General features: G+C 43.3%; 1 protein-coding gene across 7 annotated transcripts in view; it reads left to right on the top strand.

Moving 5' to 3' along the window:
* The window catches only part of C5H18orf63 (chromosome 5 C18orf63 homolog), a 506,655-nt gene that overhangs the window by 140,970 nt on the left and 346,788 nt on the right, over positions 1-18,897 (top strand). The window contains exons 1-2 of one of the 7 annotated variants that reach the window (XM_063923374.1): positions 660-1,833; positions 1,919-2,008. The exons of the other annotated variants lie outside the window; for them this stretch is intronic. Of the exons in view, the coding sequence (XP_063779444.1) occupies positions 1,938-2,008 (71 nt within the window). The 5' untranslated portion in view covers positions 660-1,833; positions 1,919-1,937. Of the gene's footprint in view, positions 1-659; positions 1,834-1,918; positions 2,009-18,897 lie in introns of those variants that run through there. 7 annotated transcript variants of the gene reach the window in all.

Genomic DNA, 18,897 nt, shown 5'->3' with positions numbered 1-18,897 from the left:
GGTCAGGGGAAAACACGTTTGCTAAATTCTACAAATTTGATACCCTGGCTGAGGAGGACATGGAGTTCTCTCATTCGGTGCTGCAGGGTCATCCGCACTCTCCCGCCCGTTTGGGAGCTTTGGTATAATCCCCATGGTCCTGACGGAGTCCCCAGCATCCACTAGGACGTCAGAGAAAATAAGATTTTACTTACCGATAAATCTATTTCTCGTAGTCCGTAGTGGATGCTGGGCGCCCATCCCAAGTGCGGATTGTCTGCAATACTTGTACATAGTTATTGTTACAAAAATCGGGTTATTCTTGTTGTGAGCCATCTTTTCAGAGGCTCCTTCGTTGTTATCATACTGTTAACTGGGTTCAGATCACAGGTTGTACGGTGTGATTGGTGTGGCTGGTATGAGTCTTTCCCGGGATTCAATATCCTTCCTTATTATGCACGCTCGTCCGGGCACAGTATCCTAACTGAGGCTTGGAGGAGGGTCATAGGGGGAGGAGCCAGTGCACACCACCTGATCCTAAAGCTTTTATTATTGTGCCCTGTCTCCTGCGGAGCCGCTATATCCCCATGGTCCTGACGGAGTCCCCAGCATCCACTACGGACTACGAGAAATAGATTTATCGGTAAGTAAAATCTTATTTTTTTTGGGTGGCTGCTTGGACTGGCCTTTGCCTTTACAACTGTCGTGTTGGCGTGCTCTGGTGGAGCGCCTTGGTGGTGAGGACACTGGCGATAGAATTGGAGTAGTCGTACCAGAACTGCTGCTTGGTTGCTGTTGGTGCTGGAATCTGAGTGTTTCATTGAGGTTAGTGAGGGTGGCATTGAGTTCACGTGTTGCAGCATTTTGATTTTCTAAAATTCTGGTGATAGATTCATTGATCATTTGATTGTTTTCTAAGATGTTGATATAGCTTTGCTTTTGTCTGTGCTGTTCTTCCATTATGCATTGTAAATTGCCCATGACATGTGTAATGTCTGCACGCATGATTTCCATGGTATTGGCAATTCTGGTGGTTGGTTCATTTTGGCGACTGATATTTCTGCTGATTCTTCTGAGGTGAGATGGCAGGCTTGCAAAAATGTGGGTCTGCCTACGCAGGCAATCTTGATTAGTGGCCTGCTGTGTAGCCCAACTGTCCCACAACACTTGATCAGGGCCTTGTGCTACTGGTGTTGTTGGGCTGAGTTGTGGTGGTGGTATGCTTTGCTGTGGTGGTGTACTCACAGGTGCTGGGTGGCTGATTCCTTCGATTACTGGCTGCATTTGTTTAATGTTTGTCTTATCCATGTCACTGTGTTGCGGCTGTTGCGTCGGGATGCTGGTACCAGTACTAGAATCTGGAATTAGAATCATTTTGGCGTTAGTTAGCCATATGTTTGAGAAATTAATACAAAGCAATAAACATGGAACACATGTATCTGAATGGTGCTTTCAGATATCCAGCATAGCAACAGCATTACTCACAACTTAAATACAGACATATTCCTGTTTGTGGCAAATGTGTCTGGTTACTTCATTCTTAAAGCAAGCACATGAGTTGTATGGTAGATCAGACATACTCCACCATAAAAACACTTTAAACCATAATGTGTTGCCTTATAGTGTTTAAAACAAATATAGTAATGTTTTTGCATGTTGGTGCCAATGTTAGGACAAACACATATGTGAAATTGTGGGGAAAAACCTTACTATTTGCCAAGCTTACACATGTGTTTATGTTGCAGCATCTTCCACACAATCTGCTACTGTATGGCTGAAGTGGACATACATATCTTTACTGGATGTGGACAAGTCCATTTTGCTCAAATTCCATTTGATGTTTTAGTGTTTTCGGTAAGTACAGCAGATTTGGTTGGATTTTGAGTTAGTCTAATTAAATGTATTATTATGAGATGACTAATTTTTTTTTTATTTACAGTTTCTTACTCACAATCAAGATGAGGGGAGTGTGGTTGGCGTCTTGGAGGTGTGTCCAAAATTTGGAGTGGTGGAACCGAAGAAACTGTAGGTAATCTTCGTGGCGGGGTAGACTGCTGTGGTTGGGACTGGACATCAGACCTTGCTTTCTTTGTTGCCACATGTATTATTATTTGGTGTGGTACAGGAGTCCGCCTTCTGCTGATCAAGACTTCTTTTGATGGACCTAGTATTTAAAGTGTAATTTTGTTATGGCCATTCCTTTACAAACATAACCTAATACTACAATGGACACTTTACCTGCTTCCGCATCATCATCATCATCAGATGTCATGGTAGTGACTGTAGGACGACCAGTACTGCTTTTTTTCAACACTGTAAATAATGAAACAAATAAAAGAACTCATTCATTCATGCTATTGTTGATACATCCACCCATTATGTTTATAAACATTACAACTTATAAAAATGGATGTTTATTTATGTGGAAAAATTTCGGAACAAAAAAAAACACAGACACACATTGGCCAATAGCCATATGCACTATGGAAAGTGCAACACAGGAAATAATGTACAGGACACAGACATAGGACACAATTACAAATACATATACTAACAAGCTAAAACACACACATCCCTTAGAATGTAAGCTCTCACGAGTAGGGCCCTCTTCCCTCATGTGCTTATCCTTTTCTTACTTTAATCATCCTCAACTGGCCAAATCCCGCAGTTTTGTGGCCACCTTGGAACTTCTCTGTCATTAACTAGTGTAGTTATGCTTAGTTACCCTGTACTTGTCCTATATTGTCTTCAACTGTAAGTCACTGTCTTCCTGTTTTGATTATGTGCATATGTACTCTGTAATTGGGCGCTGCGGAACCCTTGTGGCGCCATATAAATAAAGGATAATAATAATAATAATCTTCATTTAAAAATGTAATGTAATTAATGAAAGATGCAATATAGAAAATGCTCTGTGATGTGGCACTACAAACACACATAAGCACAATATGAGCCAAAAACAAAACATCATAATAGTAAGGTAACCAAGTCTGCAGTGTTGTGTCAGGGTACAAATACAGACTCAAACTGAACCAACAAATAGTGGGTTTATCTTAAACAAGATGACACTCAGTACTAATGAAATTACACATGTAACTGGCTTCAAAGCCACTTTGCACTACTCCAGCCTCTAACATGTCAACCACTGGTTTTGAAACATTGCTCATGGATAACTGATATAAAAAACAGAGTTCAACTTTCAAAATGAAAAATCTGATAAAGTGAAACATTATTGCTGGACAATTCAATGACACACCAAGTCCAAACTACACATGGAAAATGTACTGTTAAAAAAACCACATGACATACAATAAAGTACTATGTTACATTGGCTTTTGTAGGAAACATTACCCAAAACAATGTCTTTACTGACGCACACTTAAAGATGGGAGTAATATGCAACGTCACATGACACACATTTACAAAATACATTAAGACAGAAGTAATGTAATATAATGTTAAGACAAATACACATGCTCACCATCCTTCCTGGGCCGATCGGAATCACAGACATGGGTTGCAGACACTACTTCAGGAGGTATTAAACTCTGCATGGGCTCCTCATAGTCCAGATATCTGGCAATATAGGGCTGTCCACCACCGGTTTTGCGAGCCGACTTCGCCTCCTTGGCCATTTTGGACTTGACACGTCGCTTTATGTAATAGTACCGTTTGCGGCACGTGTCCTCCGTCCGCTTGACCACCCCCTCACTATTTACAGCAGCAACAACTTTCGCCCACAACACCGTCTTCTTCCATGTTGGCACCTTGGCGGACTCAGGCCCAAATAGCTGCCGCTTCATCAGCTCCCGCACAAATGCCACATTTTCTGCATAACTAAACTTTACATTCCGCCCAGTCTTAGTAATGGTGCATGGCTGCGGACCTGTCTGACTGTCACTATCACTTGAGGCTGCTGCAGCAACCTCACCCACCTCCTCCACCTCACTAACCTCACTCTCACCTCCTCCACCTGACCAACCTCCTCCCCCTCACTCACACCCTCCACCTCACTCACCTCAGCCACCTCTGAGTCAGACATAATTGTGTGGTTGAACAATTAACACAGAAAAAAAAATAATACAAACACACTCCTCCACTACCACTGCACAACTCACACACACACACTGACAAGGGACTATAAATCAAAAAAACTTGGACAAAAAATTAGACAAAACAAAAAAAAAACAAGACTACAAGAATGAAAAGACTACTTTCAAACACAATATTACACTCAGAAATCACAAAAAAAACAACTCAAACAAACTACTCACCAACCTCCACAGCACAACCTCCCTCCTCACCACTAACTAAACCCACGATGTGCGCACCGTTTGGGGTGTATTTATATGGTTGCGCACAGACACTCCTACATCTGAAACAAAACCAATCACGAACGGGGACGAAAAACGAAACTAAAAGTTAAAATGCGGCCGTGGTTGCTAAATAACCCGGCCGCGTTTAACATAGAAAATAAAAGTAAAAACAACAAAAACACGAACGCAAATGACAATGACGGCCGTAAATGCCCCACACCCCAAAAAAAAAAAAGACTGCCATTGACATCGGAAAACACGAAAACCAAAAACTCGACAGCTTCGTAAATTAGCTTATATAGATTCAAAAAGTTGCATGAAAATGCACCCGATAAAAAATTAGTTTAAACACTACACAAACAAACTCAAACACGAATATTAGTAAATAAACCCCTTTGAAGGGATGTGGGTGAATCCCGAAAAGAAATTTCATATTCCTAAGAGAATTCAGATAGCTTATCCTTTCCCGGAGGAAGACAGGAAAAAATAGGAGTCACCCCCTGTGTTAGACAGTGCACTGTCCAGGTTGACAAAGAAGGTAATTCTCCCTGCACCTGGCATGGCTTTCACTAGACCGAAAGATGGAAACTACATTGAAATCCATTTATGTTGGCAATGGTACGCTGCTCAGTCGCGCTATTGAAAAATGGTCAGAAAGCATGTCATCAGAAATTGACACGATTGATAAAGATAAGATACTCCTTAAGTTAGGGAATATCGAAGACGCTGCCGCATACATGCTAGAAGCAATGAAAGATATTGGACTCTTGAGTTCACAGCCACTACCATGGCAGTATCGGCTCGGCGGGCGTTGTGGATTCGCCAGTGGTACGCGGATGCAGATTCCAAAAGAAATATGGAGGCTCTCTCATATAAAGGTGAGGCCTTATTTGGCGATGGACTGGATGCGTTAGTCTCGGCGGCTACCGCAGGTAAGTCAACATTTTTGCCCTCTGCACCTGCACCGGCAAAAAAGACATATCACCCGCATATGCAGTCCTTTCGGCCCAATAAATACAAAAAAGCGAGAGGTTCCCCCTTCTTTGCGGGTAGGGGAAGGGGAAAGAAGTCCACAGCAACTTCAGGTTCCCAGGAGCAGAAGTCTACCCCTACTTCTGCTAAATCTTAAGCATGACGCTGGGGCTCCTTTGCGGGAGGCCGCTTGGGTGGGGGCACGTCTCAAACTGTTCAGCCAAGGTTTGATTCTGTCTTGCCTGGATCCCTGGGTGTTGCAAATAGTGTCCCAGGGATACAAGCTGGAGTTTCAAGACGTTCACCCATGCCGATTTTTCAAATCGACCTTGCCAGCTTCTCTTCCAGAAAGGGAAGCAGTAGCAGTGGCAATATAAAAATTGTCAGGATCAGGTCATGGTCCTGGTACCTTTGTCACAACAAGGGGAGGGGTTTTATTCAAGCCTTTTTGTAGTTCCAAAGCCGGACGGCTTGGTCAGACTGATCCTAAACCTGAAAATTCTGAATCTCTACTTGAAACGATTCAAGTTCAAAATGGAATCACTGAGGGCAGTAATTTCCAGTCTGGAGGAAGGGAACTACATGGTGTCTGTAGACATAAAAGATGCTTACCTGCATCTTCCCATTTATCCTCCTCACCAGGCTTATCTGAGATTCACGGGTCAGGATTGCCATTACCAATTCCAGACATTACCTTTTGGTCTCTACACGGCGCCGAGGGTATTCACCAAGGTGATGGCTGAGATGATGGTTCTCCTGCGTCATAAAGGAGTCAATATAATTCCTTATCTAGACGATCTCCTGATAAAGGCGAGATCCAGGGAGCAGTTGTTACAAAACATCACACTCTCCCTGTCAATACTCCAACAACACGGTTGGATCATAAATTATCCAAAGTCACAGTTGGAACTGACGACAAGATTGTCTTTTCTCGGGATGATTCTGGACACAGAAGTTCAGAGAGTATTTCTTCAGGTGGAAAAAGCTCTGGAAATCCAGAAAATGGTAAAACAGATATTGAAACCATCGAGTGTGTCGATCCATCAGTGCATTCGGTGGTTGGGGAAGATGGTGGCGGCCTACAAGGCCATACAGTTTGGCAGGTTCCATGCCAGGGTATTCTAGTGGACCTGTTGGACAAGTGGTCGGGATCCCACCTACACATGCACCGGAAGATAATCCTGTCGTCAAAAGCCAGGATTTCGCTCCTGTGGTGGCTACACAGTTCTCACCTACTAGAGGGACGCAGGTTCGGGATTCAGGACTGGCTCCTGGTAACCACGGATGCAAGTCTCCGAGGCTGGGGAGCTGTCACTCAGGGAGAAAGCTTCCAGGGAAAATGGTCAAGTCAGGAAGCCTGCCTTCACATAAACGTGCTGGAATTGAGAGCCATTTACAACGGCCTTCAACAAGCGGTACATCTTCTTTAAGATCATCCCGTTCAGATCCAGTCGGACAATGTAACAGCAGTCACGTACATAAACAGGCAGGACGGAACGAAAAGCAGAGCGGCAATGGCAGAGGTGACGAAGATCCTTCTCTGGGCAGAAAGACATGTAAAGGCTCTGTCGGCAATTTTCATTCCGGGAGTAGACAACTGCGAAGCAGACTTCCTCAGCAGACACGATCTCCATCCAGGAGAGTGGGGCCTACACCAAGAAGTCTTCATAGAGGTGACAAGTCTTTGGGGAGTTCCTCAAGTAGACATGATGGCATCTCGTCTCAACAAGAAGCTTCAGAAATATTGTTCCAGGTCGAGAGACCCTCAAGCAATAGCGGTGGATGCGCTGGTGGCCCAGTGGGTGTTCCGGTCGGTGTATGTCTTCCCTCCACTTATCCCAAAAGTGCTCAGGATCATAAGAACAAGAGTTCGAACAATCTTCATTGCCCCAGACTGGCCAAGGAGGGCTTGGTACCCAGATCTTCAGGAGTTGCTCATAGAAGATCCTCGGCCACTTCCTCTTTGCGAGGACCTGCTGCAGCAGGGGCCGTGCGTATATCAAGACTTACCGCGGCTACGTTTGACGGCATGGCTGCTAAGCGCTGGTTCCTAGCCCGAAAGGGTGTTCCCAAGGAAGTCATCCCCACCCTTATTCAGGACAGGAAAGGAGTAACGTCGAAACATTACGACCGTATTTGGAGAAAATATGTGTCTTGGTGTGAATCCAAGAAGGCTCCAACGGAAGAGTTTGAGTTGGGACGTTTTCTCCATTTTATGCAGGATGGTGTGGAGGCGGGCCTACTATTGGGATCAATCAAGGTCCAGATTTTGGCCTTATCAGTGTTCTTCCAAAAACAATTGGCCTCTTTTCCAGAGGTTCAGACCTTCGTGAAAGGGGTTCTGCACATCCAACCTCCATTTGTGCCTCCAGTGGCACCATGGGACCTTAACGTGGTGTTGCGGTTCCTTCAGTTAGATTGGTTTGAGCCTCTACGAGAGATAGAGTTGAAGTTTCTCACTTGGAAAGTGGTGATGCTTTTGGCATTGGCATCCACACGGAGGGTGTCTAAATTGGGGGCCTTCACTCACAAGAGCCCTTACCTGATCTTCCATGAAGATAGGGCAGAGTTGAGGACTCATCAACATTTTCTTCCGAAGGTGGTTTCATCTTTCTACATAAAGCAACCTATTGTGGTGCCAATAGAACAAAAGAGTGTTGGAAAGGAAAAGTTTGCGCTTTAAGATGTAAAGCAGCCCACGACCAGCGGAAAAGGTAACACCAAAACCTTCAACATATAAATCAAACCACAAAGAAAATACCACTGTATATATAGGCGCTCAATACCAAGCTGGTTATATTCAGTGATTCCTTTGCTATACACAAAGTTGTTCCTTAAATATAAAAACAAATACAGAATATAGTGCAGATGGTACTGTTATAACATCAGAGTGCAAAAAAAAATGTGTAGATCTTGGACTCCTACCAGAAAGGATGGTCTACTATATTGTAGACAAACAAGCATAGACGGAGCGGACCACTGCCAGTCACGTTTTCCTCATAGTAGTATCAAACTCCATATCCATATATAGAATACAAAGGAAACTCCGCATAGTGCAACACCATTTTATTTACATAAAAACATAAAAAAATTTTTTAAAACAAACCACAAGGAGAATAAAGATGGACTCTCACCAGAGATAATGGTCTACATGCAAGGTAGACAAAAATCACATGAATGTGATTATCACAGGCGTCCCTGTGCAGATGTTCAGCACAAACAGAGGGTCCAAAGGTATTCTCCTCTCCTCCACCAACGCGTTTCGATACCACCCAGGGTATCTTTTTCAAGGTATGAGGAGATCAATTGCTAGTACTTGTATTTGTACCCCCACAAATAATGGGAGGGTCCAATTCTGTTTAACCTATTGCCAGACATGGAATCTCTAACTCATTAGGATCCTATACAAAGTATCTAAAAAAGGAAATTTGGCCAGTCCACTTTTTCAGAATGATTCTACTCTCTCAGCTGTTAACAATCATTACTTTGCCGCCTCCAGCCATCGGAAACTATAGCCCCATTTGCGTTCCACTACGCGGCACTTCCGCGTTCCATCTAGAGTCACTTCCGGTGACGGCCGGCGTCACTTCCGGTTACGTCCGGCGTCACTTCCGTTGACGCACATCCTCCTTCCACGCTTTATCTCTCTATTCATTCCACTCCAGCGGCCATTTTATTGGTTTGTAATGTCCATTCCTTTATGTTCTCAACGGGAGCCATTTTGTTGGTTTGTAATGTCCAATATCATATATAGCAGCATCATAGAATCATAAAATTAGAGATATTTTAAAAAAACATTGTTAGTATAACAAAATACAAGAAAAATATACACATCTATAAAAAATATAAAAACAGAGGAATGAAAATTTCTTAAGACCATAATGAATTTAATAAGGGCACCCCATCAGAGAAACCACTTCATCTCGAAATCTTTGTTCAAACCATCTGGTATTAAGGTTTTAAAATTAAAAATCATCTCCATTTCCGTTCGTGCTGGTATAGACAGATTCTTGATGTCTTATATTTTTATTTACTTTTTTAAAGCCATAAAAATTTAAAATATGTGCTGTATCACATTGATGAACTTCTTTGAAATGGAGTGATAAGGCATGCGTTTCTATGCCTTTACGGATGTTCCGTAGGTGTTCGCCAATCATTACTTTTAATGGACGGCTAGTTCTTCCTATATAAAACTTATTACACTTACACTCTATTCCGTATATAACATTTGCTGAATGGTAGGTAATAAAATCTCTGATGGAGTGCCTCCTATCACTAATCATTACTTCCACCTTTTTACTTCCAAAATTATTGGGGATGGTCTTACACCCCACACATGTCCCACACCGGTGAAAACCTTCTGTCAGTTTAATACCTTTTTTAGGGGACCCATGGTGTTAACTTTTAACTAATTTATTTTTCAAATTGGGAGCTCTTCTAAATATACAAACTGGTTCTTTTGGTAGATCTTGTCCTATTATGGGATCTTGTAATAAAAGTGACCAATGTTTTCTTAAAATCTTTTTAATCTGTTGATGTTGGGATGAAAAATTAGTTGTGAAAGCCCACTTATAATTAGCTGTAATATTAGCTTCCTTTCTTTTCTTAGATTTGTGGATGATTTCTTCTGTCTTTAACTTATTAACTTTATTGAGGGCTTCAGAAACTTCCTCCTGTGCATATCCATTCGCTAAGAATTGATCTTTCATATCATTGGCTTGAGATGTAAACATATCCTCCTCAGTGCAATTTCTCTTTAATCTTTGAAATTGACCATACGGTATTGTTCTCAACCAATTATCATGATGACAGCTTTGTCTATACAGATACGTTCTGGAATCCGTGGGTTTTACATAATTCTTGGTTTTAATCCTTCCCTCTTCAACATATATGGTTAAATCTAAGAAATTCACTTCTTGGATACTAATATCAAATGCCAGACTTATATTTCTATCATTGTTATTGAGAAAAGCACAGAACTCATTTAACATCTTTCTATCCCCCCTCCAAATAAAGAGAATATCGTCTATATATATCTGTGCCACGACACCAGGTTCGCCCCATATGGGTTGCTGGACCAGATGGACTTTTGTTCCCAGCAACCCATAAAGATATTTGCATAACTTGGGGCGAACCTGGTGCCCATGGCTGTGCCCCGTTTCTGTAGAAAGAATTCTTCCTTAAAGATAAAGAAATTATTAAAGAGAATAAAATAGATACCCTCTAGGAGACATTCCTGTAAATCCTGTACAAGAGAGGATGAGCTAAGAGTGTCCTTTACTGCCTCTATTCCATGATTGTGATCTATATTCGTATAAAGCGAATTGACATCCGCCGTTACCAGTATAAAATCCTCCTGCCACTGAATTCCTTCCAGAACACATAATACATCTCCCGTATCTTTTAAATGAGATGGATTCATAAGTACCAATGGCTGCAGATGATGATCTATAAAATGCGACAGATTCGCAGTGATAGATCCAATCCCCAAAATTATAGGTCTTCCTGGGGGGTTTTCTGCATTCTTATGGATCTTGGGGAGAATGTAAATTGTGGGGATAATGGGTTCTTCTACTATAAAGAATTTGCACTCATTTTCTGATAATACTCCTTTCTTCTTAAATTTATTCACAAAATCTTTAAATTGTAATAATATCTGTTTAGAAGGATCTCCTCTAAGTCTTCTATAGGTATTTCTCTATCGTCCTAGTGGATGCTGGGGTTCCTGAAAGGACCATGGGGAATAGCGGCTCCGCAGGAGACAGGGCACAAAAGTAAAGCTTTCCGATCAGGTGGTGTGCACTGGCTCCTCCCCCTATGACCCTCCTCCAAGCCAGTTAGATTTTTGTGCCCGGCCGAGAAGGGTGCAATCTAGGTGGCTCTCCTAAAGAGCTGCTTAGAAAAGTTTAGCTTAGGTTTTTTATTTTACAGTGAGTCCTGCTGGCAACAGGATCACTGCAACGAGGGACTTAGGGGAGAAGAAGTGAACTCACCTGCGTGCAGGATGGATTGGCTTCTTGGCTACTGGACATCAGCTCCAGAGGGACGATCACAGGTACAGCCTGGATGGTCACCGGAGCCTTGCCGCCGGCCCCCTTGCAGATGCTGAAGTAAGAAGAGGTCCAGAATCGGCGGCAGAAGACTCCTCAGTCTTCTAAAGGTAGCGCACAGCACTGCAGCTGTGCGCCATTTTCCTCTCAGCACACTTCACACGGCAGTCACTGAGGGTGCAGGGCGCTGGGAGGGGGGCGCCCTGGGAGGCAAATGAATACCTATTTTGGCTAAAAATACCTCACATATAGCCTCCGGAGGCTATATGGAGATATTTAACCCCTGCCAGAATCCGTTAAGAGCGGGAGACGAGGCCGCCGAAAAAGGGGCGGGGCCTATCTCCTCAGCACACAGCGCCATTTTCCCTCACAGAAAGGCTGGAGGGAAGGCTCCCAGGCTCTCCCCTGCACTGCACTACAGAAACAGGGTTAAAACAGAGAGGGGGGGCACTAATTTGGCGTTAGAAATATATAAAAAAGATGCTATAAGGGAAAACACTTATATAAGGTTGTCCCTATATAATTATAGCGTTTTTGGTGTGTGCTGGTAAACTCTCCCTCTGTCTCTCCAAAGGGCTAGTGGGTCCTGTCCTCTATCAGAGCATTCCCTGTGTGTGTGCTGTGTGTCGGTACGTGTGTGTCGACATGTATGAGGACGATGTTGGTGAGGAGGCGGAGAAATTGCCTGTAATGGTGATGTCACTCTCTAGGGAGTCGACACCGGAATGGATGGCTTATTTAGGGAATTACGTGATAATGTCAACACGCTGCAAGGTCGGTTGACGACATGAGACGGCCGACAAACAATTAGTACCGGTCCAGACGTCTCAAAAACACCGTCAGGGGTTTTAAAACGCCCGTTTACTTTAGTCGGTCGACACAGACACAGACAGGGACACTGAATCCAGTGTCGACGGTGAATAAACAAACGTATTCCTTATTAGGGCCACACGTTAAAGGCAATGAAGGAGGTGTTTCATATTTCTGATACTACAAGTACCACAAAAGAGGGTATTATGTGGGATGTGAAAAAACTACCGTAGTTTTTCCTGAATCAGATAAATTAAATAAAGTGTGTGATGATGCGTGGGTTCCCCCCGATAGAAAATTATGGGCGGTATACCCTTTCCCGCCAGAAGTTAGGGCGAGTTGGGAAACACCCCTTAGGGTGGATAAGGCGCTCACACGCTTATCAAAACAAGTGGCGGTACCGTCTATAGATAGGGCCGTCCTCAAGGACCAGCTGACAGGAGGCTGGAAAATATCATAAAAAGTATATACACACATACTGGTGTTATACTGCGACCAGCGATCGCCTCAGCCTGGATGTGCAGAGCTGGGGTGGCTTGGTCGGATTCCCTGACTAAAAATATTGATACCCTTGACAGGGACAGTATTTTATTGACTATAGAGCATTTAAAGGATGCATTTCTATATATGCGAGATGCACAGAGGGATATTTGCACTCTGGCATCAAGAGTAAATGCGATGTCCATATCTGCCAGAAGATGTTATGGACACGACAGTGGTCAGGTGATGCAGATTCCAAACGGCACAAAGGTGTATTGCCGTATAAAGGAAGAGGAGTTATTTGGGGTCGGTCCATCGGACCTGGTGGCCACGGCAACTGCTGGAAAATCCGCCGTTTTTACCCTAAGTCACATCTCTGCAGAAAAAGACACCGTCTTTTCAGCCTCAGTCCTTTCGTCCCTATAAGATCATATCTGCCCAGGGATAGAGGAAAGGGAAGAAGACTGCAGCAGGCAGCCCATTCCCAGGAACAGAAGCGTTCCACCGCTTCTGACAAGTTCTCAGCATGGCGCTGAGACCGTACAGGACCCCTGGATCCTACAAGTAGTATCCCAGGGGTACAGATTGGAATGTCGAGACGTTTCCCCTTCGCAGGCTCCTGAAGTCTGCTTTACCAAGGTCTCCCTCCGACAAGGAGGCAGTATGGGAAAAAATTCACAAGCTGTATTCCCAGCAGGTGATAATTAAATTACCCCTCCTACTACAAGAAAAGGGGTATTATTCCACACTATATTGTGGTACTGAAGCCAGAAGGCTAGGTGAGACTTATTCTAAAAAATTTTTTGAACACTTACAAAGGTTCAAATCAAGATGGAGTCACTCAGAGCAGTGATAACGAACCAGGAAGAAGGGGACTATATAGTGTCCCGGGACATCAGGGATGCTTACCTCTATGTCCCAAATTTGCCCTTCTCACTAAGGGTACCTCAGGTTCGTGGTGCAGAACTGTCACTATCAGTTTCAGACGCTGCCGTTTGGATTGTCCACGGCACCCCGGGTCTTTACCAAGGTAATGGCCGAAATGATGATTCTTCTTCGAAGAAAAGGCGTCTTAATTATCCCTTACTTGGACGATCTCCTGATAAGGGCATAGTCCAGGGAACAGTTGGAGGTCGGAGTAGCACTATCTCGGATACTGCTACAACAGCACGGGTGGATTCTAAATATTCCAAAATCGCAGCTGATCCCGACGACACGTCTGCTGTGCCTAGGGATGATTCTGGACACAGTCCAGAAAAAGGTGTTTCTCCCGGAAGAGAAAGCCAGGGAGTTATCCGAGCTAGTCAGGAACCTCCTAAAAACAGTGCATCATTGCACAAGGGTCCTGGTAAAAATGGTGGCTTCCTACGAAGCAATTCCATTCGGCAGATTTCACGCAAGAACTTTTCAGTGGGATCTGCTGGACAAATGGTCCGGATCGCATCTTCAGATGCATCAGCGGATAACCCTATATCCAAGGACAAGGGTGTCTCTCCTGTGGTGGTTATAGAGTGCTCATCTTCTAGAGGGCCGCAGATTCGGCATTCAGGATTGGATGCTGGTGACCACGGAGCCCAGCCCGAGAGGCTGGGGAGCAGTCACACAAGGAAAAAATTTCCAGGGAGTGTGATCAAGTCTGGAGACTTTTCTCCACATAAATATACTGGAGCTAAGGGTAAATTTATAATGCTCTAAGCTTAGCAAGACCTCTGCTTCAAGGTCAGCCGGTATTGATCCAGTGGGAAAAACATCACGGCAGTCGCCCACGTAAACAGACAGGGCGACACAAGAAGCAGGAGGGCAATGGCAAAAACTGCAAGGACTTTTCGCTGGGCGGAAAATCATGTGATAGCACTGTCAGCAGTGTTTCATCCCGGGAATGGAAACTGGGAAGCAGACTTCCTCAGCAGGCACGACCTCCACCCGGGAGAGTGGAAACTTCATCGGGAAGTTTTTTCCACATGATTGTAAACCGTTGGGAAATACCAAAGGTGGACATGATGGCGTCCCGTCTGAACAAAAAACGGGACAGGTATTGCGCCAGGTCAAGAGACCCTCAGGCAATAGCTGTGGACGTTCTGGTAACACCGTGGGTGTACCAGTCGGTGTATGTGTTCCCTCCTCTGCTTCTCATACCTAAGGTGCTGAGAATTATAAGACGTAGAGGAGTAAGAACTATACTCATGGCTCCGGATTGGCCAAGAAGGACTTGGTACCCGGAACTTCAAGAGATGCTTACAGAGGTCTTATGGCCTCTGCCGCTAAGAAGGGACTTGCTTCAGCAAGTACCATGTCTGTTCCAAGACTTACCGCAGCTGCGTTTGTCGGCATGGCGGTGAAAAGCCGGATCCTAAGGGAAAAAGGCATTCCGGAAGAGGTCATTCCTACCCTGGTCAAAGCCAGAAAGGAGGTGACCGCACAAAATTATCACCACATGTGGCGAAAATATGTTGCGTGGTGTGAGGCCAGGAAGGCCCCACAAAGAAATTTCAACTCGGTCGTTTCCTGCATTTCCTGCAAACAGGAGTGTCTATGGGCCTCAAATTGGGGTCCATTAAGGTTCAAATTTCGGCCCTGTCGATTTTCTTCCAGAAAGAATTGGCTTCAGTTCCTGAAGTCCAGAAGTTTGTCAAGGGAGTATTGCATATACAACCCCCTTTTGTGCCTCCAGTGGCACTGTGGGATCTCAACGTAGTTCTGGGATTCCTCAAATCACATTGGTTTAAAACCAGTCAAATCTGTGGATTTGAAGCATCTCACATGAAAAGTGACCATGCTCTTGGCCCTGGCCTGGACCAGGCGAGTGTCAAATTGGTGGTTTTTTCTCAAAAAAGCCCATATCTGTTTGTCCATTCGGACAGGGCAGAGCTGCGGACTCGTCCCCAGTTCTCTCCCTAAGGTGGTGTCAGTGTTTCACCTGAACCAGCTTATTGTTGTGCCTTGCACCTACTAGGGACTTGGAGGACTCCAAGTTGCTAGATGTTGTCAGGGCCCTGAAAATATGTTCCAGGACGGCTGGAGTCAGGAAAACTGACTTGCTGTTATCCTGTATGCACCCAACAAACTGGGTGCTCTTGCTTCTAAGCAGACTATTGCTAGTTGGATGTGTAATACAATTCAGCTTGCACATTCTGTGGCAGGCCTGCCACAGCCAAAATATGTAAATGCCCATTCCACAAGGAAGGTGGGCTAATCTTGGGCGGCTGCCCGAGGGGTCTCGGCTTTACAACTTTGCCGAGCAGCTACTTGGTCAGGGGCAAACACGTTTGCTAAATTCTACAAATTTGATACCCTGGCTAAGGAGGACCTGGAGTTCTCTCATTCGGTGCTGCAGAGTCATCCGCACTCTCCCGCCCGTTTGGGAGCTTTGGTATAATCCCCATGGTCCTTTCAGGAACCCCAGCATCCACTAGGACGATAGAGAAAATAAGAATTTACTTACCGATAATTCTATTTCTCGGAGTCCGTAGTGGATGCTGGGCGCCCATCCCAAGTGCGGATTATCTGCAATACTTGTACATAGTTACAAAAATCGGGTTATTATTGTTGTGAGCCATCTTTTCAGAGGCTCCGCTGTTATCATACTGTTAACTGGGTTTAGATCACAAGTTGTACGGTGTGATTGGTGTGGCTGGTATGAGTCTTACCCGGGATTCAAAATTCCTCCCTTATTGTGTACGCTCGTCCGGGCACAGTACCTAACTGGCTTGGAGGAGGGTCATAGGGGGAGGAGCCAGTGCACACCACCTGATCGGAAAGCTTTACTTTTGTGCCCTGTCTCCTGCGGAGCCGCTATTCCCCATGGTCCTTTCAGGAACCCCAGCATCCACTACGGACTCCGAGAAATAGAATTATCGGTAAGTAAATTCTTATTTTTTATCTACTAATTGTCGATACACTTCAGCCTCATAGTCCTTTTTATTTAGAAGGACAATGACCCCCCCTTATCTGATGGTTTTATAATAAGGTCTTTATTTGATGTTAGACTTTTTATCGCTTCCTTTTCTATTTTAGATAAATTAGGTTTTATTTTATCCATATGGAGTTTGTCTACATCTTCTTTCAACAGAGCTCCAAAGGACTCTATGAAACATTCCTTCAAATAAGAGGGGAAAAAGGATGATTTAGGTTTAAAAGGGGGTTCTTTCACTAGTGATTTCTTCCACCATCGTCTCATTAGATTTCATTTTAAAGAATTTTTTTAATGTTAATTTTCTCATGAATTTTTGGAGATCTATAAAGACATCAAACGGGTTCATTTTAGTGGAGGGGGCATACTTCAGTCCCTTCTCTAAAAGAGATCTCTCTCCTTCTAATAAAATATGCGAACTCAAATTAAATATCTTAACTTTACTTTTTAAGATGTTTGATTCATCCTCTTTTCCCTTATTTAAATGTTTCCGCCCCTATTCTTTTTTCTTTTTTTCTTGTGTTTTTTAGATCCTCCTCTAGTACCCCTATGTTTGCCCCTTATCTTGGATTTCGTGTTCTCCTTCCTCTCTCTAAAAAAGGCGTAGAGAATTCATCTGCATCCAAAACGGCAAACCTCTTCCTATTTTCATAGGCAGGTGTCCATTCCTCCTTATTTCTCCTATTGGTATCATTCCAATTACTCTGAGTTTCCCGTATTCTAGGTCCTCTGGGGTCTCTCTGGAATCTATTTGGTTTCCACCTGTTCCACTGTCTCCATTCAGGAGTGTAATTTCTAACTTCTAAATCTTCTCCATTAAAATGGCTAAATCTATTTAACTTATTTCTACTCTGGTCCTTTCTATTATTCCATATTTTGTTAGATCTATTGATGTTGGTATTATAAACCTTATGTGGAGGGGCTGTCTCACCTCCATTGCTCCCTCTACCATCCATAGATATACTTTGAAACCTCCTATTCCTCTTTAGTTGAAATCCCATTTTTTTGTTGTTATGATTCTCGGGATTAGTTCATCAGCTTCTTTTTTATCTCTTTGAAATTTCTTAGTTTTTCTTTGGATTAGATTACTTTCTAATTTTCTTAATTTCTCAATAATTAACTTTTCTCTTTCAATGAAATCTACTGAATTCACAATGGGAGTAATTAATCCCTTGAATTCATTGATTTCATGATCTAATTTATTGAGATCCTTCTTTCGCTCCACTATAATTAACTCAATTAATCATGTGGAACATTCCCGTAAAATCAAGTTCCAATTCTCAGTAAAATGATCACTTGCTGTGGTAAAACTCGCCACTTTGTTTATTTTTAGCCCTTTTGGTACTAACTGGTGGGTAAGATATTTTTCCAGTGTGGCTATTTCCCACCAAAGTTTATGTTCTTTAATTAATGCATTCTCTAATTTCACCATAACATTATCAAAATCTTCATCTATTAAATCTATATCTATCGATACATCAGAAAATAGGGAGTCTAGTTTTTGTACTCTTTCATCCCTTAATTTAAACATCTTTCTAGCTGCAACAAAACCTTCATAACTTGGTGAGGACGATACACAATAGAACAAAAGAGTGTTGGAAAGGAAAAGTTTGCGCTTTAAGATGTAAAGCAGCCCACGACCAGCAGAAAAGGTAACACCAAAACCTTCAACATATAAATCAAACCACAAAGAAAATACCACTGTATACATAGGCGCTCAATACCAAGCTGGTTATATTCAGTAATTCCTTTGCTATACACAAAGTTGTTCCTTAAATATAAAAACAAATACAGAATATAGTGCAGATGGTACTGTTATAACATCAGAGTGCAAAAAAAAATGTGTAGATCTTGGACTCCTACCAGAAAGGATGGTCTACTATATTGTAGACAAACAAGCATAGACGGAGCGGACCACTGCCAGTCACGTTTTCCTCATAGTAGTATCAAACTCCATATCCATATATAGAATACAAAGGAAACTCCGCATAGTGCAACACCATTTTATTTACATAAAAACATAAAAAAATTTTTTAAAACAAACCACAAGGAGAATAAAGATGGACTCTCACCAGAGATAATGGTCTAAATGCAAGGTAGACAAAAATCGCATGAATGTGATTATCACAGGCGTCCCTGTGCAGATGTTCAGCACAAACAGAGGGTCCAAAGGTATTCTCCTCTCCACCAACGCGTTTCGATACCACCCAAGGTATCTTTATCAAGGTATGAGGAGATCAATTTCTAGTACTTGTATTTATACCCCCACAAATAATGGGAGGGTCCAATTCTGTTTAACCTATTGCCAGACATGGAATCTCTAACTCACTAGGTGTCACAAATGAGGGCCTGAGCTGACGGGAGGCAGCCTCAGTTGTAG

This window comes from Pseudophryne corroboree, chromosome 5, assembly GCF_028390025.1.
Source record: "Pseudophryne corroboree isolate aPseCor3 chromosome 5, aPseCor3.hap2, whole genome shotgun sequence".
NCBI lineage: Eukaryota > Metazoa > Chordata > Amphibia > Anura > Myobatrachidae > Pseudophryne > Pseudophryne corroboree.
The sequence above is the reverse complement of the archived record's forward strand: the minus strand, read 5'-3'. Positions and strand labels throughout refer to the sequence as shown.